A 26,009-nucleotide genomic window follows, 5' to 3' on the forward strand; every position below is an offset into this window, starting at 1 on the left:
TGGAGTTTTTCTTCAGCCACCGACCCAAGGAGCGTTTAATCTCTTCAAAACACATGATGATGTTACGACCTGCCTTTGTGAGTTGGATAAAAACAAATGTGACCGCTGCTTTAACTTGAGAGATTTTACATGCGGCAAGTTTGTGCTGGAGCTCTGCATCAGCCAATCAGCGCTCTGTAGGGTTTACACATCACATTTAATAACTACTCTACTCGATTTCGAACCAGTCCCGAGCAAGGACTAAAAAACTACCTGGGACCAGGACCGGTTTTGGCCAATGGAAAAGCAAAAGAGTCGAGTGGGTTCTGTACAGTGGAAAAGTAGAGCAAGGGAATCAAAAAGTATGCAGAGCAACAGATACAGTGTGTAATTGTAGAACTCCAATGGGCTCCTGTGGACAGTAGAGTGAGTGTAGAATATCAGAGCCTGAGACAGGTCATGGATTACGGTTTTATTTTCATAGACGTTGATACTGAATATTGATTTATAAATATTGATCATTTAGGAACATTGCTGTGAGATACTGATTGCAATCAGCCACATATACATTAATGAGGCGAGGTGAAAACTACTGCCGCTCATGCCACATGTGTTCAGTGGTGACTCATCTCTCCGGACAACAGTTCCACTCCTCCACAGTGCTGAGGGGCTTTATACCACTGTCCTTTTCTTGGCATTACGCATGGTGACTTCAAACTCATGTAGAGCTGCTCCAGACCTCATTCTATTGGGCAGCGCTTGTCTATGAAGATTATACCACCCTTGTGTGTGTTGTTTAACTTCGGTGTACAAAATAGATACACCAAGTAGCAGAGCTCACACTCTGAGGGGAAAATGCTCACATATAAATATTTAATTATTTACTATTTATTTAAATGTGGCACAATTGGAGCATGGTGTCTGTTCACACTCATCACTGTTGATTAGTGTTTATTGTGGTATTATATTCTCTTCCTCATGTCACACTGTTGTGGCTATTAGAGGATATGGTCATTGTTATGGTCCGTAAGGACTGACCAATAGAGATTTCCTGGGCTGTGTGTAAACATTGTAAAGGCGTTCCCAATCAGTCATTAGCATCATTAGCTGTGTTTGAAATGGCTCCCTACTCACTTTATAGTGCATTACTAAAGAGGACTGAATTCAGGAGAGGGCGGCACAGTGGTGCAGCAGGTTAGTGTCGCAGTCACACAGCTCCAGGGACCTGGAGGTTGTGGGTTCAATTCCCGCTCCGGGTGACTGTCTGTGAGGAGTTGGTGTGTTCTCCCTGTGTCCGCGTGGGTTTCCTCCGGGTGCTCCGGTTTCCTCCCACAGTCCAAAAACACACACGTTGGTAGGTAGATTGGAAACTCAAAAGTGTGTGAATGTCTGTGTTGCCCTGTGAAGGACTGGTGCCCCCTCCAGGGTGTATTCCCGCCTTGCGCCCAATGATTCCAGGTAGGCTCTGGACCCACTGCGACCCTGAATTGGATAAGCGCTTACAGATAATGAATGAATGAATGAATTCAGGAGGGTATAGGGAACAGTTTTGGACCCTGCTTCATCAGAATTAGACAAACTTTATTGATCCCCGAGGGAGTTGCAGCCATTTATACAAAAGGATAAACACTCTAATAATAATTATTAAAAAAGAGAGAAATTTGCGATATGTACACATTTAAATTCTTAAAAATACATAAATATTGAATATAACGTATAAAGCAGTTAAAATTATTGCACACATTATTCAGAAAAAGTGAATTATATTTGAACAGTATAATTTAGTGTTGAATATTGCACGGATGAAACACAGTGTCACACACTGAGGGATGAGTTATAGAGTTTGAGGCCACAGGTAGAAATTACCTCCTGTGGCGCTCTGTAGGTTAATTTCATGCGAGTTTTTACAAACAGAGCAGCGTGTTTTGGGTATCCGCAGTCCGCTGAGGTACATTGGTTGTGTGTTACTTATTGTGGTGCATTTTGGGATTGGGACTTATAATTGTGCAGTTTTCAGACAACAATACAGAATGGTGGAACCCCAAACTAGTGCACTGTATAGTGAATAGGGCACTGATTTGGACACAGCAATCGTCTCCAATGACTGCTCTTCACATTGAGGTGGCTTCAAGTGATACACTATGAGCTGGATGTAGCAGAGACCCTAGAGTGGATCTTGTTGAGACAGCGGCCCTCGTGGGGGACCTGCTCAAGTGGTTCCTGTTCATAAAGATGATTTCACTGCGAGAGTAAATAGAAACATTGGCTTGACTGCGTGAGAAATATCTATATAAAATAGCTACTTAAATTTCAAGACTATCAAGTCTTTTACCAAATAAACAGCAGTTGATTCTGCTACTCTTGGGGACATTGGACAGAAAGACAGACAACGAGGCTTGGTTTTTGAAATCTTTAGTTTAATTCTAGCTAACATCATGTCTAGAATGGGTCTGCAGGTAAAGATTGTGCATTTCAGACCAGCAACTGGTTTAAAAACAAAACCAAAATAAAATTAAAAAATAGAATAAAAAGAAAAGACATAAAGCAACATTTTTTTAATCGTTATTATTATTATTTTTATTTTTAGTTTCCGGGTCATCGCTGCATCTGCTTTGAGTGTCCTCAGTTGACCTTTGACCCATCGGAATGAAACCCCATTCAGAACTAAAGAGACTAAGAGCAACCGACCCTCATTTACAACAGAATCGAGACACAAAAGCCCAGCGGTTTTCGGGTGTGGGGATGGGAGGAGGCCATGACGTCTCAGTCCACTGAGCCGTTATCTCCTCGTGGTGGAGGGGTGGGGAAGAGATAAAAGCACGGGTGAAGACCTCCACGCTGCGGCGTCTTTCCTTTTCTCGTTTTTGCTTTAAAATGTATTACAAGGGTGACACGGCATGAATCGCTCTTCTCAGACGCTGAGGTAACAAACATTCCTGATACTAAACAGAGGATACTATGTTTACTTTTTTAAATATTATTATTATTATTATTATTATTCCATTTTGTGTCCCCCTGGGTCCTGGGTTATAGCCAGTAGCTCATCCTAAAATTCCAAAGCTGCAGCTCTATATAAATTACTATCTCCAGTCACAATATAGGACGTCATATAGCAGCACCATGTCTATGGCTAAAGGAAGGAGAATTGAAAACAACAAAAATGTGTGTGTGTGTGTGTTTAAAGGGGGGATATAGGGGTGGGATTAAGCGTTAGATGATGGCATGTTTGGAGCCGATAAGTATTGGGTGTATTGTTCTGTGAATGCGATAGGAAGAAGGAAAAAATAAAACTGCTTGGTGATTCTATCTATTTTCCATTTATTGTGGAAAAGACGCGTGATGGAAATCACGCCAAGCTTTTTCTGATACATTATCATTATTGTTGTTGCTGTAATTATGATGGGAACCGTGTTAAGTTACTACAAAGTCAACACTATGGCTTTTTGTAAATAGACATGGCATTCCGACTCCTATCCGCTCTCAATTTGAACACAAAAGCTTCATAAATACATTAAGGTCGGGCCACAAACAGGCCTACAAAAAAAGGGGGCGGGGCATATAGTCTCTTTCAATGAAACGGTTCAAAACTCCCGAGACGTTTATGGCACCAATTTCACTCGATGCTTCTCTCTACTTGCTCATATCAGGACCCAGAAGGATGACCAACGAGTAATGCGTGTACACTTCATGCAGCTGTACACCAGGGACTAGCAGGCACTGTATGACCAAGTCAAAATAAAAAGACAGAAAACAAGGAAAGAAAAAAAAATCCCAGGCTAAAATCATCATCGCTAAATCATGACTGCTTGAGGTATTGTGGGTAAGACAGAAACATATGTCTATATTTATCTTTTTCTTCTCTATTTTCTTTTTTTTTTTTTCTTTTTTTTTGGAATAGCGCAGAAATCACATTTAATAAAAACTGATCACAGACCAATGAAACGAAACAAAAACTACTACCGAAACAAACAAACGAAAGATGTCAATAATATAATTTTCTATGAGAAAATTAAAAACCTATTACATGGCAGAATATTGACATTTTACATAAGACACAACCAAAAAAAAAAAATAGCAGCAAAACAAGACGAGAACGAAGCATGTCTTTTTTCTTTTTGTTGGTTCTTGTTTTTTTTTTCCATTTGAAAAAGTTTCATACTTGCTGGAAATCCCTCCATAGCAGCTAAATACGAGGAGTGTGTGCTCCCAAGTTCTCTTCGTTTTCTCATTGTACAAACACCTTAAGTTCTGCAGTTTGACTTTCTGATGTCCAGGCGTCACCCCGTGTCCGTTGTCTCCCTCTCAGCCACCTCTAATGTCCCTCTTTGCCCTCCGTCCAAGAGCCGAGAGAAATTGACGTCTTGAGGGGTTTGTGCAAAATCTTCTAGAAGCCGCGTTTCTTTTTCTCGTCGACTCTGGACGATGCCGGTGCTGTGTTTCTCTGGCACTCCCGCTGAGCTCTTAAAAACGGTGTTTTTGTTTTGCTGAGCACATAACCAACACCGAGTCCTTGCGTCCGTTTTGGCGCTCCATACTGGCCATCAGAGGGGAGTAGGGTAAGAATAAATAGTTCTCGATCTTTGATAAAGTTAGTTTTAGGTACTTTAGTGTTTTCAAAGACTTTGATGCATCTGAAGCTATAGGGTGTGTGTGTGTGTGTGTGTGTGAGACTGAACGGTGGCTGACTTCCATGTTCCCCTCTCGTTGGGATTGCACCAAAACATTCTCCAGCATCTGACCGTCTAGGGCAGTGGGGTAAGCTGTGGTCACCCTACCACTCCTCTGGCTTGGACTCTTCCTTTCTCTCTCTCTCTCTCACACACTCTCTCACTCTCTCTTTCACTTTTTCTAACCTATAACACCATAAAAGAGACCTGCTCCATGCTGCAGACAGGACACAAACCTGTCATTATCATCACCATCATCATCATTAACTCCTACTCCATTCCATGTTTTTTTTTCTCCCACCCCCGTATTTTTCAGTTTTGTTTAACAAACGTGGATTTATTTTATTTTTCATAAGTCAGCCTCAGGAGACGGACTGAAAGTGCTTTTTTTTTCTTTTTTTTTTTTTTTTTGTTTAAAAAAAATGGAATGGTTTTTAAAATTTTTTTTTAGATTACAATATGTGAATCTAAACAGAAAGTAGACTGTGGATTGCACTGTGAGAATAACAAAGGGAGCGGGTACGAGAGAAGCTTATTGTGTTATAACCAGTGATGGCATTGGCAGTGAGGACAATCAAACAAAGCAAAAAATAAACAAAAAACAAACAAAAGAAGACATAAATGTCAATGGTTCTGTCTGATGTTAAATTAAAACCTCAGCTTTGGCAATCCACAGGCCTCTAAATCATAACATAGGATAACACATGCTTAAAAAATATACTAAGGTTACACAAACCACTTTGAAAGAGAAGACAGGCATCTTAGAGATTCGTTTTAGGAGTCTAGACAATAGAATAAAGTGACTAAACGCATAAGCAAGCAAGGGATACATACACATGCCTAGACTGCAAAAAAATAGCAGGGGAAATGATCAGCATGTGTAACAATATACTAGTAAAAATAAGAGAGATCCAAACATAAACGTCATGCCTCTTCTCTTCCAAAAAATGGTTGTTGCTTTGACACACTTGGAATAAACCTATTTCCTCCTCTTTAAATTCGACAAGCGACAGTTACATATGAGAAATACGTAGCTGTCGTAATTGAAAAAAGAACTAGGTCACCTATACATAGTTTAAAACAAACAAACAAAAAAAAAACCAACAACAAAACTCAAGTTATGTGGAGAGGGCCTGAAAGAGAGAGTAATGAGCAACGAGGAATGGGTTTCATCAGGGTATTTCAACAAGGTTATCATCCTTCCCTTGTCCTCTGCTGGCAGTCCTGGCCAGCAACAGCCCAATCATGAAGGCCACTGCGGGCGCCACTGGGGTCAACAGCGAGGGCGCTCAGAGGGGCTGATTACGATTGGTTGAGGTGTTGGTGGGGGGAATCCGGTGGGGGTCTAGGTGCCCCTTCTTGTCCCACGAAGCCTCTAGTCAAAGCCCATACCCCATGGAAATTAAGACTTTAGATAAGAAGAGAACTCCCCTCAGATGTTAATGTCCCTGACGTCTGTGGGAGTGCACGAGAGGTCCACGTCCTCCTCCACTCGTTTGGTCTCTGTGGAGATGCTGTGTTGCTGAGCCTGCCTCAGGCTGGACTCCAGCAGCGACTCGATCTGCTCCTGGCATGATCGCAGACAGTCCTGCAGACGGAAAAGGAAGCTTTGTTTAGCAATGCGCAAAGGCGTAGGATGTTCTAATCTAGTGCCTGTTGATACTATAAGGGCACTGTGATTCCAGTATCAACTCAGATGTGTGACTGGTGCTAGAAAAGCAGGAGGGACTTACCGGGTCACTTCTGATGACCTGGGAGAGGAAGTTGGTGAGGTTCTGAGAGGACAGAGAGCTGTCGCTGCTCTTCAAGTACAGCCCCTGCACTGCTGCTGCCACGCTGCCTGCCGCGATCATGGAGGGAGGGTACGCGATGAAGTTGACGTCTGCAAGGGACAGGAGATCAGAATTGACTGGTTAGAACCCAACATCCCAACATTTGTTTTGAGCTTTGCCTCAAGGCTGCTGATGGTATACAATGATAATGCTGCAAAACAACCCGCGAAAAGACGCATTTTTGGCCACTGAAGAGGAAATGCACAAGGCTGGGGGAGGGGCGGGGAGTTCATAATGAAGCGTAGCATGACTAAATCATAATGAGGGTGGTGGTGGCAGGGGAGAGCCCATGACATTTTGGGGTGACACCACGCTGGGGCAGGACTCCAAGCTTTTAAGTGTTTGAGGGGGTGTTGGGGGACTGTGCTGTAGGTCCGGCCTCCTCACCCCCCAACCACTGCCACTTTCACCCCACGCTGAAAGGCCTTAACAAAGCAAGACCCTTCCCACAGACAAACGTATGTTTGCAATATGCCCAGAAGCAAGTGTACACAGACTTCAAGGATATCCGAAATGGTTATTCCCTTCATTCTGACGTCCAAGAAAATGGCTTCCTGTTCAAAGTGGCTGAATTGGGAGTGTTTGTTCAGTGGTAACTTGTCTTCCCACACTGCCTTGCATGAGAGGAGAGACATTCTAAATCAAAGCAGGGACTTTCCCCCTTCTCCCTGGCTCACTAGGGGCTTTGCCCACACATGGAGAGCGCTGCAATGCAACACAACGGCCTTTCTCATAGGTAGCACTCTACCATTTCTAGCCCAGCGACGCGAGGGCAATTGTTAAGATAAATTGAACATAAAGGCACGGGAGCCATCACCCCGAAGCCATTCAAGTCAGAGGCTAGCCCCCTTTCTGCACTACCCACCCAAGCACAATCTTCCTGGCTGCCATCCCAGGCCACTTCCCAAAGAAACGGAGGTCATAAACATAAAAGGGGAGCGAGGCGCACTGATACCCACCATGTGAAAGAAGGCACAAAGAGAGAATGAAAAGGCTATACCAGAGAGATTCCTCCCTCAGACGGTAAGGGCCATTCCAGACGGACGATAGACTGACCAAAAAGCTGACTACTAGGTTACATAACAATAGAAACTAATGGGCTTCCACTTCTCGCTGGAGCTTTTTATGGAAGCGCTGTGCTCGACAAACGACGGCAGTCACACGGAGCACTCCCTAAAACCGAAGACACGCAAGTATCAACAAAGAAAGCTAGGTTTAAAGGTTGAGAAGCAAGATCTGCCAGTGCCTTTTGTGTCAAATTAAGGTCTGCGCGAACAGGCCTCAGCGAAGGCTTGGTGCAGACGTAGCAATCGCCAGAAAAGGAAACAGACTTCCTCTCGCTTGCAGATGCTCACGTCAGTTTATAATACCTCCTCACAAGGAATTAGAGCAGTTCTTTCCATCCCTATTGACAAAGCCCTGGATGCACAGCAGAGTCCTGTATTCGAGTTTTGACAAACAAAGGACAACCGGCGCGACCCCTTTCAAAACGGATAAAGATCAAACGCCGGTGAGCATTAGATAAACAGCGGCGCTGGAAATAAATCAATGAATCAATAAAAGGCATGCGTACCTGTTGCACAGAGAGCCACGAAGGTCTGGGCGTGTTTGCGAAGGATCTGCTTGGTGCTCTGGTGGATCTGCAGCTTGGTGAGGAAATGTTCGATGAAGTCGTGTGGCGTGACTGAGGCTAGGTCCCACTTGAGCTTGTTCAACACCAGCAGCTCCATTTGCTGTGAGGTAAAGAACATAAAACAGGACTTGAAGGAGTAGTTCACGCCTCAGTGTCTGCTCTGTGATCTGGCCACTAGAGGGTGGCAGCAAACAGGAGGTAAGAGCAAGGGGCTGATCGAAGCTATTCAATTAGCACAGCATTTCAGCCCAGTGTTTGATGCAGAGAGTTTCCATTCTGGAAATGTATGCATGGAAATGCAGAACTACAAAAGCACGTGTGCACACATTTCATAACTGCATCCAGGAAATGCAAGGCAGCAAAGAAGAAAGAAAACGTCTTCCAAAATCCATTAAACAAATTCAAGCTCTAATGCATAACTGTGTAATTACCAAAAGCTCGCAGGGGCGAATGGAGTTGTCAGTGTATATGCAGAGCTTCTCAGCCGTAAGCGGAACAGTTTCCTTCATCTTAGAGGCCAGAAACATGCAAGCGGCTCCCAGCAGCTGCAGCCGGCTCTTTTTAGTGTGTTCAACAGACAAGAATCTGTCCAGGTAGTTCATGGCCAAAGGGAAAACCTCCTCTTCACATTTCTGCTCTTCACATACCTTTAAAGAGAATGAGATTCACACACATGAGCCAGCAGTTTTAAAAAGGACAGGTCAGAAGAGCTGGAAAGTTGGGAGCTGATTTCTGACCATCACGACTTCAGCAAACGCAACAAACGTCTAAACGCAACCCAACATTTTCTGTGCATTTCGTATAAAACGAAGCAAAAGAATCTGCGGAAAATACACATTCCACGCATTGGGGTCGATTAAAATACAAATCAAACAAAACAAAACACGCATCCCACGTGGCTCGTGTGCATTTGTTGTGCACCAGGCTCGTGTTCGGAAACGAAAAGCGTTTAAAAACCGTTAAATCCCGCGATTAGATATGATTAATGATTTGATTAAAGCCGTGCGCGAGCTGACAGCGCTGCTTTCTAGAAGCGCACATGCTAGCGGCTGCTGCTTCCACAATGCTACAAAGGTGGCGTCAATTTCTAGTTCGTCATCTTTTCAAAAAATATTTAAAAATATATTAAAATTGTTGCGGTGCACCGAAACGGGCTCTAAATGTCCTACGACGCATATTCTATTCGCTCCTATCGAAAAACGTCGAATTTGCGAAGGGGAAAGGGGTGAATTTAATTCAATTTCGAACTCCATGCGAAGAGACGTGGTGCTCGTCGAATCCTCGCTTTCAAAAATTAATAAAAATTATCAGCGCTCGATTAAAGACAACTTTGAAGGCATGTAAATCAGCACCAGAGCGCGAGGAACCGAACCCGAACCGTCTGGGACTCGTGTTGGACCGGAGAAGTGTTTAAAAAAACATCTTTTCCATTCGTGCTAAAGAGTTTTCTGAGGCGACGAGCTGGAGCTCATGGCTGAACTGAAAGTGAAGTTTTGAGGGTATAAATCTCTTTTCTGCGCCTCACGGTCTCCCCCGAACCTCAACGGCGACCTTAAATGGGCGATATTAAAGCTCACCAAGCGGTTGTCGTCGAATGTTTTAGCCGTTTTCGCTGTTTTTTAACACGTTAAGGCGAGTTTGTCCGCGCCAAAGTAAGATGGCGCGTAATAAGAAACTGGCACGAGCGGGGATTGCATACGTGTACATCGGTTTTTAATCGAAATAAATTCGACGAAACGCGTTTTTTCGGTTCGGAAAGAAAACGAAGCGAAATTCGCAACCCCCCTGAAAAAGCTTTTAAAGCAGAGATGAGACGAAAAAGAGAGAAAACCCGGAGACTTGCTACTTTTTGGAGTTGAGCGAGTTGGGTTTGTTGTTATTTATTTTTCCTCTCTTTAATAAAACGGGGACAACGTGCATTTTGGGGATTATTCGCAGTGTAAAGTCCACTTTGGAAGCTTTTGGAAGTTGTGACAGTAAAAGACAGCGGTTTTTAAAGCCTATCCACAGGCCTCGCGAGGCTGGAGTCCAAAGAGCGCCAGGAGAAAATGCTCCCTAAAGTTGTGTAATTGTTTTTTAAGAAAGAAATTGCAAGAGAAAAAAAAACAGCACTCTTTTTCAGCTCATACGAACCTCCAGCATCCATGTGGCGACGATTTTCCTCATTTTGGGTACAATTTCTTTCTGGACGCACTTGAAGTAGTTGGCCGAGGGGAGATAGTTTTCCTCCGCCTTCAGCATGGTGTGCAAAACTCGGTCGTTGAGCAGGTTAGCATCGTGGTAAGCTCTCCGCACGGCGTCCACCTCGCAGCACAGCAGCTGGTGCTCCATGGTTTCAATTGAGTTCGGCCTCGCGTTTTTTTTTTTTTTGGAGCTTCTCCTTTCGGCGGAAAAATAAGCAGCAAAGTGATTCCACGCGAGGAGCTTTAAGGCGGGCACAGAGAGAAAGAAGAGAGAGACACAGAGACAGAGAGAGAGAGAGAGAGAGAGAGTCTCTGTGGATGCTGCTGCTGTTGCTGCTGCTGCTGCTCTGTGCGCAAGAGTTTGTGTGAGAGCCTCTGAAAGCTCTTCTGACCGAGAGAGAGAGAGAGAGAGAGAGAGCAATACAGATGACGTGAACTGTTGTTAAGGGAAGATCAAAGCGCCGCTGAGAGAGAGAGAGAGAGAGAGGCTGTCTGCAAAGCTTTGGAGATTCTTAAAAAACTTTGTGGTCGCCTCCAGTGTGGAAATGGGAGGTCCTTTTTTTTTTTTTTTTTTTTTTTTTTTAACACAGGGTGGGAGCCGGTGGGGGGTAGGCAGCAGTAGAGGAGGAGCGAGCGAGGGGTCTTTTCTGAGGAGGAAAAAAGGGGGTGCAAATGAGTGCTAGTGGGGCTGCTGGTGTGAAGATGTGTATTGGTCATTTTCTTTGGTAGGGGGCGGTATAACAAGGCCAAATCACTGTAATCGTCCAGTGGATCATCAGGAGAAGACTGGAGAGCCCTGAACTCTCAGTAAACGTAAAAGTAATGTTCCAAATAATAATAATAATAATGAGCTTTATTTGTCCAGGTCATGTGCAAAGTTTGAACAACCTTTTTCAAATTTTTTACAGGAAATATATTTATTTTCTAGTGTTTTTTTTTTCTTCTTAATGTGGAAAAATAAAAACATTGGGAAAACCCTGTGGAAAAATGCTGAATATGTGAAATCTAGCTGAAACTGTGCAGTAAATGTGAAGTGAAGTAGTGAAGACTGTCTGAATAACGTTCTCTGTAGGAGGTGTATTTATGAAAGATAATGATCTTTATGTGGTTAACTTCACGAAGCTTGTGTATATATTTGCTTATATAGGACAAAAGGACAGTTGGGAATTTGGAGAAAACAACTATCATACTAGAGTTAAAAAGAACATTTTCTGAAGTAAAAAAAAAGGAAACAAAACCCAGCTGTAAAAACGACTTTCGTTCCTCATTTTATCTGACTCAAACCTGTCAGGAGCAGAATATATCGAGTCATGCGTTTTAAAACTTAATATACTCCGCTTATTTGAACACAAATGGACTTTAAATTGGTAAAAAAAAGGGTGTTTTTAAAAGCTCTGATCTTTTGTTCCGTGCCTGGGAAAGAGGAGGAAACAGAAATTACTTTGCGCCAATGAGAGCAGGCTGCAGTTGCCAGGCAGAATTTCAGCGGCGTTTAAACTCCGCCTCTCATTGGCTGAGCGTGTGTGGGAATGTGGATTCACAAAAAACTAAACACTAAAAAAAAAAACACACATAGCGAAGTGCGCTAATCAGGAAAACACAAAGCAAACAACGAAGGAAAAAGCTCCCGAAGTCGTTACTGAAGTGTTACTGAGGATAGATTACGTGTGTCAGAATTACAGAAATTGAGAAGCCATTCCAGAAACGGAGTAACTGTTTGTAATAAAATAAACACGTCTCTGAACAGCATTCACGCTAACATTTTGGCCAAGCGCTGGTGTTTCGTACGAACTGATGTGGATTTGTCTTTCTTTGTCTGCCCTCGAGTCTCAGACTGGTGCTTGATGTTTTAATAGTTTCGCTCAAATAGGGGCGCTCTCACTTTAAAGACCTCACTGCTGTCCTGGAGGATCAATTGGAGGCTTTCAAATTCCTCACATTCCTGCCTGGGCTCTTTCAAGTACCGTATAACCGCTAATACCGGTACAACGAGTAACCTTTCTCCCCAACGTTAACATCTCTGTTTTATCCATTACAGAGTGCACAAAAATCACAAAACGGACCAAACAAAGGGAGACTGCAGCTATGTTTGGCACCTGTTAGAAATGGGAAACGTGTTTTTAAAACCATTGTTTTTGTCATAAATTTTATTTATTTATTTATTTAGGTCACGAGTAAAGGAACAAAGAAATTAGGGCATGTCAGTTAAACAGAATATAGTACACACAGGAAAAAAGATCTTCACCAGAAGGTATACAAACGGTTACATTTTTTAAACCTGCCTTAGGGTTTAAAAACATATGTTTTGTCTCTTAACCAGCACTGTCTCAAATGCAGAAATGTCTTTGCACTCACACAGACTTCCACACTTTAAACTTAATAAAAAGTATGTGTAGCATACTTCATCATTAAACTTTATATCACTCTTTATGTATTACCACTGTCAGAACACAACCCTGTATCTCCATCTGTCTCACACACACACACACACATTTTATGCTTAAATCTTTTCATCTCAGCACCCATTTTAGTTATATTTTTATTTCTTTTCCTTCTTTAAAACGACCATTTTCACAGTTCAAAGTTGAGAACTAGTCGTGTGACTAAAAGATACATAGTAAAATATCTTAATTAAAAACAAAAACTTTCTGCGAGACATTTATATTTAAACAGTGAGACAGACGAGGAGAGGGAGAGAGACAGAGAGAGAAAGGAAGAGAGAAAAGAGAATAAATATAAATAAAAGTTATTAATCATTTATTTCTTTCCCTACAAAAATAAAAACAACATTAATCACTCCGTACTAATGTCTTTGTTAAAATGTCTGAGCTCATGTTTTACACGGAGTTGTGTATTTTACTGTATTTTGCAGAAAACATGGCTTTCGACTTTGAGCCTTTTGTTGCCTGAACTTTGAAAGAAAGACCATGTGAGTTTTTGAGTTCACTGCTTATAGTGTCATTACGGTAAAGGGAATAGGAAGTTTGAAGGCCTTGCAAATGTTCCTTTGAACAGAGAGAACTCTCACTGGGGGAGGACTCATTCATGTTTTATCAGCAAATGTCTGACAGGCTGCATATAAACACAAATAAATATATATACAATATACAATATATAAATAAACAGAGAGAGAGAGAGAGCAGTATTTTAGTTGCTTGTGTCCGGTTTATAGACAAAGCAACAGCTCACAGCAGTCGACTGTTTAATAAATAAATAAATAGACAACTAGATTTTCATGATATCTATTTATTGATAATAAAAGCACAGACATTATAACTTGCTGAGAGTGTATGAGGGACATCACTCATGTATTTCTAGACCAACTTCATAGACATGTTCCAATTTATAGTCATACAACATTACTGACATGTCTATGATTATTAAAACAACAACAACAAACAAACAGTTTTAGTTTATCTAGTATTTTATGATGTCATAAAGTGTTGAAAGTGAATCAGGATAAAACAGCAAGCCAAGGTTTACCGACAGAGCTGTGTGTAAGGAAATGAGAATTCCAAACTTATAAATGGATTAGAATGGAGTAGAATGGAGTCTGATGTAAATGCAGAAGTAAGTAAGCAACGAATAAATCAACTGTAGTTTTAAAAAGTAGTAGAATATATACATTTCTTAATCAACTTTCAGTGACCCTTTGATGTTCAGCATTCTGTGAAACATCTTAAATATCTCCATTTGAAAAGTAAAACCTGCACAGCCATCGATATTCATTTTTGTATGCATTAATTATGATGTCAGGAAGGTATTACGGCACTAAAATAATTTGCATGATTAATTCCATCGTTATAAACGTATACCCACGAAGCATATAGTGTTCACAAGCGCCCATGTGTTTTTAAACTGAGACTGTTTATTATACATGTTTTATATATTTAATAATATATTCTGGAATGTTTCAATTGATTCATATGATTCATTGATTCATTTGTTACTGTTTCATTGTTGGACTGGGATTCAATTCCCCAGGCACCCAGTCTAAATCTACCAAATATGAATCCCTGGGCAAGACTCCTAACCGTACAATCACTTACATCTGTAACATGTCTAAAACTGTAACGTGCTTTGTATAAGAGGGCTGTTATGTAATAAATCCAATAAAGAGTGACAGTGAGGTTTACACCACATGGTCGGTGCAGGTTCAGAATCGCATTCCATTAGCGAGACATTAAAGTGGGTATCCATGCCTATGTGATGAGACAGTGTGGGTATAATAAATAACTCTGCAGACATGCAGGGGGGTCTCAGACCAGGAGAGAGCAGAGATTAGGAAACAAAAGGCTGCAACAAAAGCCAGTCCTCATTTTCAGGTTCAGACAGGGTGTTGGTCTAATTGCTGCTCAGCACCCTTCTCCTCCCCCAGGATCATCCTGTCCCTTTTAGACCTAGTTCCAGACCCACTACCCACACCACAATCTCCATGTAAATGGAATTATTGGCTTGTAGGAACTCAACATGCAGGTTACTCTAGGCCACAACAAGTCAAAACAATCTGCTTCTGCGCTGCCTTTGTGGCTCTAGCAGAACACTTTAAATACCATTTCATATTATATCTTTTATAGATAACAGTCCATAACATCCACCCCCCCACGCCACACACACATACACAATAAAGTGAAATTTGGTAACACACTGCTTGTAATAAAATGCTAATATATGTGTAGCAACAGTCACAGGACCTGTGTAGCACATGGATGTACAAATGGCTGTATTGAGTTTCATGAATTACAGGACAGTTTGCAGACGGTATCATAGCTAAGCTGTGGGTTCTTTCTTCTTTGGAATCTAGATAGTAGACCGACCTGATTTTCACGCCTGTGAATGTGTGGGAAGTTTAGAGGTGGCCTAAAAAAATCGCAGACGTAACACAAACCCGAAATTCCAAAAAAAGGAGTCTGGACATGATGTGGAATTTTGTTAAAACAGAAAGCAGTGATGGTTCTGACTGTTCGGGGATAAATACTGGAGACCCCTGCAACTACGATACTGCACTTAAACTGTGGGATTCATAGTTCACTTTTTTTTTATTAACCAGAGGCCAAAGAGCAAGTTTCAACCCATTCTTTCACACCCAGGCATGATTACATCACATATTTGAAATGTTTCTGGAATATTTCACAGTTTTCAACTAGGACAAATCAACTGTCAGATATGAAGAGTACGGTTAAAAATAGTTCTTTTAGCAGTGGCATAGGCAGGAGCACAATGCCTGAGAAAACCTGTTTGGAATAGTGCAGTTCAGACCGGAATGCATGTCTGTGTTTACACTGACCTCCTGTCAGTTATTTTAACAGACCCTCCCCGATGACCGTTAATGCGCTCCCATCTCCATGTGTTCGGCTTAGAGAATATGGAAGACCCTGGGAAAAATAATAATAAATAAAAAATAAATAAATACAAATTTATTACTTCATGTTCATTCTGAGCAGAACAGATCCTACAGCGGCTGATATTAACATTCAATTTTGCATAAATTGTCATATATATCTATATATATAATTTATGTATTAGTATTTCTAGTACAGTGGAACCTCTACTTATGAACTTGCTGTGTTCCGTGACCCGGTTCGTAAGTGGAAAAGTTCGTATCTCGAGTCAATTTTCCCCATTTAAAATAATGGAAAAGCAATTAATGCGTTTCAGCCCCCACCCCTGAAAGTCACCCTTTTTGCACTGATATATGTTTACAACACTCTCAAATTAGTAAAAAATACATGTAGCGTTACTAAAAATAAAAAAGAAATAAAGTGGTAACAGTAATAAACGACTGGCTGAAGGAGTAACACAGGCACTGGCTGTATGACGAGGGGGGGAAGGGGTGGAATAACGGAGAGTAGGCGGGTGAATGTTGGGAGACGAAGCGTAGATACGACTTAACTTAGCAATTTCGATGTCTGCTATTTACACTAATGCTAAATTGCTAAAGCTACAATGTGCTAATCTTAAAAGCTCACTCAAGTCTGGGGGCGCTGGGAGACTCGCCTATTGGGGTCAGTGGACATTTCCAGCCGCCGACTCGGCGGAGTCTCGGGTTCATTTCTAGAGTCGTGGTTCATTGGTGGAGGCAAAAAATATTCAAATGCCTGGTTCGTATCTTGGAAAGTTCGTTAGTAGAGGCGTTCATTAGTAGAGGTTTCACTGTATATTGAAAGTAGGATTAAATTAGAATTTATTGTGTAGAACAAATACTATTTGGACTGCACATGCATGGAAATGTGTGTAATTTCTGTTATTGTTTATGGCTTGTTGCCTGAACTGGACTGCACACCGCTAAACCGCAGATCTGATATTGAGTTAATTTATTCTTCTCTCATAAGTTTAAATGGATTCAGTTCTTTTAATTGATTGTGTGTATCTCGCTGAGTTTTCTGTTGCAACATGTTTGTGAATTTATATAGAAATAATAGTGATAATAATAATAATAATAATAATAATAATAATAATAATAAAAGCACACCTCATTAGAATTTTCTCCCAAAGTGGGATTATGTTTCTATTTTTTTTTTAGTTTTCATTTAAGAAACAGGAGCATTCTCTCTCTCGGCTCATTGCCCGTCGTATGTCTCTTTTCTGTAACACAAAATACATATAGAACAATTCTCAATATACAGGGTGATCTCTGATTTTCAGAATAAAAGTTTGCAGTCCCCGTGATAACATTCTTAAGTGAGAAGCTCGGCAGCACTCTCCTATAAACAGCATTTTCAGGAATTTCAGCTGTTTAAATGTGTAAAGACAGAGAACGCTAATCTGTGTGGATTTAGTTTCAAGTTCCTCCCTCTTGATGTGGAGGTGGCTCCTAAGAGGTTTTAGTGCTGTTATAATTCACTTGCTTATGATGCTTTTCCACTGCATGAAAATGACATGACTCTACTCTACTTTACTCGACTCGGCACGACCCTTTTGCTTTTCCACTGGTTAAATCTGGTCTCTGGAACCAGGTAAGTTTTCAGTCCCAGCTCACTCCTGGTTCCAATCGGGCCAAGTAGGTACTAAACAGTGATGTGTAAACCCTGCAGAGCGCTGATTGGCCAGAGAGACGTGTCAATCACCAAGAAATGCAGAACTTGTAAAATCTCTTAAGTTACAGCAGCTTTCACATTTATTTTTTATCGGACTCTCAACGGCAGCTCGTAACTTTACCTCGAGGTGTTCTGAAGAGATTTAAATGCTCCTTGGTCCAATGGCAGACGGAAATTTCCATTGAAAGCTGAACGTGTGACAAGTAAAACGAGCTGTGTTTAGTCCAAAAAACAAAAAGGACACAGGAATACACGATGAGTAAACAACACCTAACTTTACTGCCGCCGTTGTTTGGCCTGCCAGTGGGAAAGCGAGTCGAGCCGTGTTGAATGATGTAGAGCTGGACTCATACGGTGGAAAAGCACCGTAGACGCTAGGTGTTACATAACTGCAGTCTTGCCTGATGTAACTTTAATAGAGGCCAAAGTGGATTTACCCACTTCCCTAACGTCCTTTGGAACTGGGTTTGGGAGTTCCAGAGGCATCACTGTATGAGAGTGTCAGCAAGCTAATGAGGAACGCATTACAAGCCATCAATCAGATGAACTAATCCTTTCAGTCCAGCGCTATACCTGCAGGCCCCTGACCTCACTGGTCATCTCCATCCCCTCCTGCTCCCCACTGCTGCTCGTTAAGCCCCTGCTGCTCACACTGAGCCCTCGGGTGTGCTGACCATGAGCTTGTCCACTCAAAGGCAATTAGCCAAGGTAGTTCCCTTGCTGTTTCCTTTATGGCTTGAGGGACCACCTGCTTCTGTGCATTGGTTTGAGTTTAACATACATGCCTTAAATTACACTGACACCCAATGGCCTGGATGTATCACTGATTCTGCACGGAATCTGTTCTAAATCATGGCTGCCAACCTGTAGGGGTCCACTCTGTGGTGAGCAGTTGAAGGCATGAGGAGGGGTGAAACATGAATGCATCTTCATATCCATCCATCATTTCTGAGAGCGAGGAGCCTGCTGCTTTGGGAGTGAGTGTGTATGAGTGTGTTTGAGTGTGTGTGGGTGCTGGGGGTGAGTTTGTGCATGTGGTGTGTGGGGGGGTCGGTGTTAGTCCATTTACTATTTGCCTTCACTTGGCACCACATTTATCTTCATCGCCATTAATGGAATAAAAGATGAGTATTGGGGGAGAATGCAGTAGCTTTGGAAGCGATAGATGCCCCACACAATGGAGTTCTTGGGGCAAAGGAAGGGGCAAAAGGTCTCAAGGAGTCCACAATGACTTCCTCATAAAGGAGGTGGAAGATGAAAGTTATGGAAATGGAGTGTTTTTGAAGGGAATCTTGAGCGATAAGACCAGCTAAAGAAAGATGAGGTGGACTTCTGTCAGCATTCCCGTTAAAAATGTGGGATTGACTTGGGCAGGTGTGAGAAAAGACAAGGCGGTCAATGTTATACGACCATGGTCTTCCTGAGGAGCCATAGTATTAACATCTCTGTCTCTGCTTGTCAGCGTTAACTTTTGCTTTGAAAGGGTAGCGAATATGATCAGATGAAGCTCTGGTCACTACCCTGACTGTCCAGACTCGTACCTTAAAGGGGGGGGGGGGACACACTGGCAAAATGCAGCAAAAGCCAGCCATTAATCTTCGATACCTGTTATACGGTGCTTTACCACTCCCTGCGTAGTTGGTTTTCCATTATAGAGCTGTGATTTATCACTGGATGGGCTGGAGGGTGCACTTGGGGGGCCATTTCCAGGGGCCAGGATTTATGATTTCAAAGACATCGCAGCTCAAGCCATATTCAAAGCTGTGCCCTGGTGGCCCTCGCTGAAAAAAATGGCTTTCAAAAATATCGTAAGATAAAATCACTGTATAAATATTTTAAAGATGTTATTAACCACTTATTACCATTCCAGAGACACTACCCACAATTCTTCTCGCAAAAGTGGGTGTGCACTCTTTCCTTCAGTGTGCTCCATTCAGCCAACAATCAGTATCCTTCATTCCAAAGAGGTAAAAAGATCCTATTTATACCCTTAGCTCGCTCATATATAAAGGTCTGTATATATTGATATTTTATAACCAAGTACTGCTGTGTAGTCAAACTTTTGTCCACATCTGTGACATTTGATGATATTTTTTTAAAGCCGTAACTGGGTTCAGAAATAGCGCAAGAGCAAAAGACGTTCTGCAGTTCTTCAGGGTCCTTCAAGGAACCCTCTATTCAGAGCTCAGGACGTCAGCGCTGCTCAACAAAGACACACTGTATGGGAAGAGGAACGGGGAAAGGTCAGGAGGTCAGTCCCTTCCTCGGCAGCTCTGTGTCAATTAGCACAGATAGAGGCTGCTTTATCCTGCGGCCATACCCTGACTCTAGAACCATCCGGCGGTTCAAGGGCCAAAAATGGCACCCATGCAGTCCTTTTAGAGTCTTGTTGATATTTACACCCGTCTTGGCCTTTGGTACATGGAGGAATGTGGCATGACATGCATTTAGAATTGCATTAGAATTTGATGGATGGGCTCAGACAGGGCTGCACATAGTCACTGCTACTTTTCCTCTTTAAGATCAGATCACAGGTACACACTTAAACACAGTAGATTCCGAACAAGATCGAAGTTGCCACTCCGCCTTAGTTCATACAGCAACTACATACTGACCATGTGCCAGAGGGTACAACAAGTAGCACATCTTCCTGGAAATGCAATAGGTTCCAAGGGTTAAAAAAGGAAAACGCAATAACAGAGAAATGCCATTCAACTTGTGAGGGAACCCAAGCCAGCCGGGAGATATAAGTCCTCCAAGGAGTCCTGGCTCTACCTTGGGGCCTCCTCGCAGTTGGCCATACTTGGTATCCAGGGATCATCCTTATCCGATATTGGGATGACCACCCTTGGCATGAAGAAAGACCTCTACACAGAGCTCCTCCAGGAACGTGCTGGAGAATACTTGGTTTGATCACTTGTGTTTGAGACCTTTCCTTTTTCTTCGATCATTACAGAAAGCTCATGGCCAAAGATGATAATAGTGACATAGATGGACAAGTAACCCGATGACCACATTGCTGCAGCCGTTACACCTGACCTACGACTCGCCAATCCCTCTCCCCAGCACTTGTGAACAAGACCTTGATGCACTTGAACACCTCCTTTTATGTGACACTCTACCTTAGATGGCACAGCAGTTGTAGCCTTGTGCCAGAAAGTTGCTGTGCACCCATACCGTCCCTAAAGAAGCTATTTACGCTCATTTTAGCCTGTGATACATTGAAGAATGTGGCTTGGTATGCATGCATAATTGCGTGTCATCCCAAGCCTGTTGTTGGTAGATGGGCTCTGGCACCGCTGCCCAGAGTTGCCCTGCAGCACACTGCGTCCTTCGCCCCTTTTTAGATCAGCTCACACTTACACACACACACACACAATGCTCCATCCACTGGCCAGGACGCTTGACTGTGAGATTAGGATTGGAGGGCCTCTTCAAAGGCATCTTTTGTTTTGCCAAAGCAGCCTTTCGCTTCAGGCCATTTACTCTTAAAACTTTACATTAGACCACGCTAATATGTGTGCACTTACAAATCGAATACACAAGTAAATACATCCTTGTTTCGCATGAGAGCACAACACAGCAGGCCCACTCACTGTTAATGACATTGTCTGAAAATGTGCAAATATGTGACAATGGCGCTTGATTGTTGTAAATCATTTGCATATTCATGAAAACTTAAGTGTAAGGCAATGGGCTAATGTTTACTTGATGGTCTGTATGTGTCAGCAGTGTCAACAGTCAACTATTTCATAACCAAATCAATTATTTAACCTTTAGAACTGCTGTTTAAATCCTTTTGGAAAGAACTGATTCATAGTTATTTCACATGGCAACTTTTTATCTACTAAATCTACTGAAGTTCCATGTAGACTTTACAGATTTACAGGAATTAGAGGTTTAACTTTAGGTGTAGTGTTAAAGTTTAAGGTGGATCTCTCATTCTCTGTAGCCAGAAATGCACGTGCACATCCACAAATTTATAAATTGGCAGTTATATTTACTACTCCTTGTGTGAAATATAGTTTAAATAGGTATGAATGCATGTTGAGACCAGTCTGGATCATTATATTACAGCGGCTGAGTTACAGAGGCATCTGGAGTCATTTTAGACAACGGAGAGAGCTCCAAATTTTGAAAAGCATGAACCGAAATGATGATGTCGCTCTATTAATGCTCCATAGGTGTATAATATAGACATATTTGTGCTGTTTTGCATCACTTAACGTGGTAAAGTCTCCAAATTCAAGACACTGCATTACCGAAAGTGTTGCTAAACTAAGTTAGTTACAAATGAGTTTCTGTGGTAAATCAAACAGCTCGGCTTCCTAATGTCGACAACCAGAGGGAACTATGATTACCCATATCATACCATAGCATTAAAATGGAAACATGAATTGAATCTTTTTCGTAAAAGTAAATAAAAGAACAGTGTAAATTCAAGACATAAAACACATTTGTAAAATTATTCTGAAGAGGAGAAAATATTCTTAATACGATATTTGAAAGATGCATCAACAGGTAAAATCTAACATCATTTCAGACACTTTGCACAGAGCTTCCAGTTCTTAGGGGTTCCATTCCTGTTTTACTTATTGGCTTTGAAGTCTTTGAATGCCGTATTGCCTTATATCTATTGTCTAACAGGAATGTCCTCAGAAACATCTGCTGGGAAAGCAATGCTTGAATTTAGTGGTTGGTGGTCTTTGATTGTTGCACACTACATTGTGAAGTAAATTTAGTTTCTGGAGCTTTTTCAAATTCCAATCTAACAGTGCAGCTATTTAACTGGTAAATGGCTTGTGTACATTTGGATGTTTTGAGACCATCCAGCCTTGCCCCTCATCTGTGGGGATGCCAGTCTCACACGTGGACCATCTGCGGCTTTAAAGCCCTGACTCTTCTTAAGCGCAAGAATAAGGAGAGAGAGAGAGTTTGCGGAGGATTGGGGTGGAGGGGGTGGTAGGTTTCTTGCAATAACGGACACAAAGTTTGCAGGGGAACTCTTTCAGGGCATCAAAACTCTACCATACCACCCCCAACACATCAAAAAAAGAGGGAGTGTGGAAAGAGTGAGGAGAGAGAGAGAGAGAGAGAGAAAGGTCCCCCCACTGAATAAGTCCTTTTCTCAAGCCAGGGTGGCACCACAATGGCCCATGAAAAGATGGATAGAGCGATTGTCCTGTTTAGTGATCCGCAAACGGGGGTGAGCTGGGGTTCCTCAGGCAGAGCAGGGGTGGCCTGAGGACCCCCCCCCCCTTCAAAAAAAGAAAAAAATGTCCCCCACTCTCACTCTAACTCACTCTACTTTGGTGTATGTGTGGGTGTGTGTTAGGGGGTGGTTCATCAGAGAGAGGGTCCAAGGGCACCGAGCAGAGGAAAAGACCCCACGGGACAATGGAGGTCCTTGGAAGAGACGACAGATCACCAGGGGCCCTGATTGTCATGAGGCTCCGGCTGGTGAGGGCCAACCGCAAGGGGGCCAAACCGAGTGGAAAACAACAACACTTCCTGTGTGGATTTACCCAGTGTGCCCTTGTTGAAATATTAATTGAGGTGGGGTGTTGGTGGGGTGGGGTGGGGGTGAGTATGGAGAAGAGACAAAGCACTAAATCCCACTATAACCTGGGCCATTAAACTGCAACTTATTATAATAAATACATAATTATACAATTGCTTTTAAATAATAATTAATAATTAATAATTAATGAATGAATGTATGTAGCACCTTTTCAAGGTGAGACAAAAGTCTACAAACCCCCCACTACAGCTCTTCACTGTCCTACAATTTTAAAAACAACTGCTGGAAAAACTTTTTACTTTATGCAAATCTAATTTAAACATTATATTAATGTAGTTAAATATAAAAAATCTGAAATTCTAATATAGCACTGCTCCAAGCAAGACTTTCTTCCTTGTAACTTTTTTATATGTTTTATATATATTAGTTATGTATTAGCTACATATTAGTTAAATTGTAATAACCATGTAATAAGTCTTAAATGTAAATAGTCTTAAATTCAGTAGTTTCAGGTTTAAAATCCACTCCCTCAATCCCCAACACATATGGGCCATATTTACCCATGTTCCAGAGGGCTCAGAATTGTCTGATTGATCAGGCAGCCCCTTTCTTTTCGGCTAGGGTTGGCACCATTCACTTTCCTCCAGGAATGTTGTTTACGTTGTCAGCGCAGAAAGGGGCAGATGGAGAATTAAAACATTCAAAGCCAATTAGAATGGAGGAATGCAATCATCCATCTTGTTTTCCAGTCACTCTGACAATGCCATGGTGGCTTTAAATGGGAATTCCATTTGCATGCGGAGGTTCAAATGTATGACAAATTGTAATAGTGTTGCCACGCCGAGGTTATCTCTTAACCCCCTTTCAACTGCTGGGGTTTTTCTGTGGGTCTACACTTCCATTTCTGACATTGACATGACGTGAAAAAGGTCACTGAGGGAACAAACCATTTTGTCTCCAAACGATTGTAAGTTTTAAGGAGAAGGAGTACATTCTTACACGGAATGTAAGTGACATCACAAAGCTTTACTATGATGTAAAGGGGAGCAGACCTTTTCAGATCATGCAAAAAAAAAGGTTTAATTCTAACCACAATAAGTGTAGACTCTATATTTAAAAAGCAGACTATTACCGTTATTTGCTTTATTACCGCTTTGCGGTTTCTCTAGAGAAGGTGTCACACAAAGAGCTGACCACATTTTTTGATGAATTAATGAGAATTAAATAAAATAATATAAAAATAATAATGTTTTTGGAGGATTAACGTTTTCAGGTGGTCGTGGCATCAGACAAAATGCGGAGTTAATTCAGTTACTAAGGCTGTAGCCTCCCTGAATTAAGCCAATCACACTGTTTGTTTACCTCACACGGCCAGTGAGATTCTAAACCGAAAAAAAATGAAGAGAAAAGGCTTGAAAAGGTGGAATTTTTTAAAATTTTATTTGGAAGATTCTGTCTTGATATTGTTTACTGTTAATGTTGGCCTTACCCAGTAAACATTCAGCCGTTGATTCAATGTTGAAATAGCGTAATGACTGTCGTCTAATCAACGTTCTCTTAAGGTCGAAAATGAAAAGACGTCCAAACACAGACATTGAAAAGACGACTATTAGACGTATTTTGGACGTCCATTGACATCATTAATTGGTCCTGAAATAAATTACTTGTATAAAACGTATTTTGGACGTCCATTGACGTTATTAAACGGTCCCGAAATAAATTACTTGTATAAACTGTGTTTTGGACGTCCACTGACGTTATCGATTGGTCACCACTTAACTAACTTATTAAAATGGATTTTGGACGTCCATTGACGTTATTAATTGGTCCCGAAATAAATTACTTGTATAAACTGTGTTTTAGACATCCACTGACGTTATCGATTGGTCACGACTTAACTAACTTATTAAAATGGATTTTGGACGTCCATTGATGTTATTAATTGGTCCCGAAAAAAATTACTTGTATAAACTGTGTTTTGGACGTCCACTGACGTTATCGATTGGTCACCACTTAACTAACTTATTAAAATGGATTTTGGACGTCCATTGACGTTATTAATTGGTCCCGAAATAAATTACTTGTATAAACTGTGTTTTGGACGTCCACTGACGTTATCGATTGGTCATCACTTAACTAACTTATTAAAATGGATTTTGGACGTCCATTGATGTTATTAATTGGTCCCGAAAAAAATTACTTGTATAAACTGTGTTTTGGACGTCCACTGACGTTATCGATTGGTCACCACTTAACTAACTTATTAAAATGGATTTTGGACGTCCATTGACGTTATTAATTGGTCCCGAAATAAATTACTTGTATAAACTGCGTTTTGGACGTCCACTGACGTTATCGATTGGTCACCACTTAACTAACTTACTAAGAAGGATTTTGGACGTCCATTGACGTTTAAAATATGTCCTTGACGGACAGACTACTTTTAGACCTATTTTGAACGTCCAGGGACGTTCCTTGTTTACTGGGTAAGGACAGATTTTATTGATGCTATTGTGTATGTTAAATACAATACTACAATAAATATTGTAGAAACAGTATGTTGTTTTTACTCAGTGGACATGTATTAACTACAAGGCCGTATGAAACGCATTTGCTGGGAGGACATTTTAGCAACTGCTAATTGTATTGCCCTGATCTGCATCTAAGACCGTTAACTGCTTATCTGTTTACATTTTAGATAATGTTCCTGTGCATTTACAAGATTCAGATGTCAACTGCTTGCGTATTTAAACAAGTTAATGTTGTTTACACCCCAGATTGCACAACTATAATATAGTAATTACATTGTAATGAATATGTATTTGCATAATTGAATTCATGCTCTTAACTGGCGCATTAGCACCATGTAAACTCACAGTGCCATTAAGGACGGATTAAGAGGAGCTATCGCTGACCTAAACCTGCGAAGACGCCACAAACGAATGGAACTCCTTGATCCCTCTTGGTGGAGAGGGTCTGGGACGTTTGGCTTTGGAGACATCTGTGTTTTTATGGATCGCCACGGCAGCGTTAGGTGGCGGACATCGGCTGTCTGCGAGGGGAGAATCCACCAACCGTTCGACTCGAATCAAAACCGAAGTGTCAAATTCAGCACAAAGCTCCTGCCTGATCCTGGAGGAACAATGGCGTGTTATAC

The 26,009-nt window shown here is 41.6% G+C and overlaps 1 protein-coding gene across 1 annotated transcript; it reads right to left on the bottom strand.

Moving 5' to 3' along the window:
- Nucleotides 1-2,178: 2,178 nt before the first annotated feature.
- On the bottom strand, nt 2,179-10,635 carry ccnd1 (cyclin D1). The gene is made up of 5 exons (XM_066648223.1): nt 10,245-10,635; nt 8,543-8,758; nt 8,052-8,211; nt 6,380-6,528; nt 2,179-6,234 (listed from the first exon to the last, which is right to left on the bottom strand). Exons 1-5 carry the CDS (start codon nt 10,440-10,442, stop codon nt 6,079-6,081), a joined length of 879 nt encoding a protein of 292 aa, XP_066504320.1. The 5' UTR covers nt 10,443-10,635; the 3' UTR covers nt 2,179-6,078.
- Between the last annotated feature and the right edge of the window lie 15,374 nt (nt 10,636-26,009).

The sequence above is a fragment of the Hoplias malabaricus genome, chromosome 16, assembly GCF_029633855.1.
Source record: "Hoplias malabaricus isolate fHopMal1 chromosome 16, fHopMal1.hap1, whole genome shotgun sequence".
Taxonomy (NCBI): Eukaryota; Metazoa; Chordata; class Actinopteri; order Characiformes; family Erythrinidae; genus Hoplias; species Hoplias malabaricus.

Coding starts and splice junctions, on each gene's coding strand:
- ccnd1 (XM_066648223.1), bottom strand. CDS start 10,442: ATGGAGCACCAGCTGCTGTGCTGCGAGGTGGACGCCGTGCGGAGAGCT. Junction 8,759..10,244: donor TCGCCACATGGATGCTGGAG/GTTCGTATGAGC, acceptor TTCTCTTTAAAG/GTATGTGAAGAGCAGAAATG. Junction 6,529..8,051: donor CGTGGCTCTCTGTGCAACAG/GTACGCATGCCT, acceptor TGTCCCTTGCAG/ACGTCAACTTCATCGCGTAC.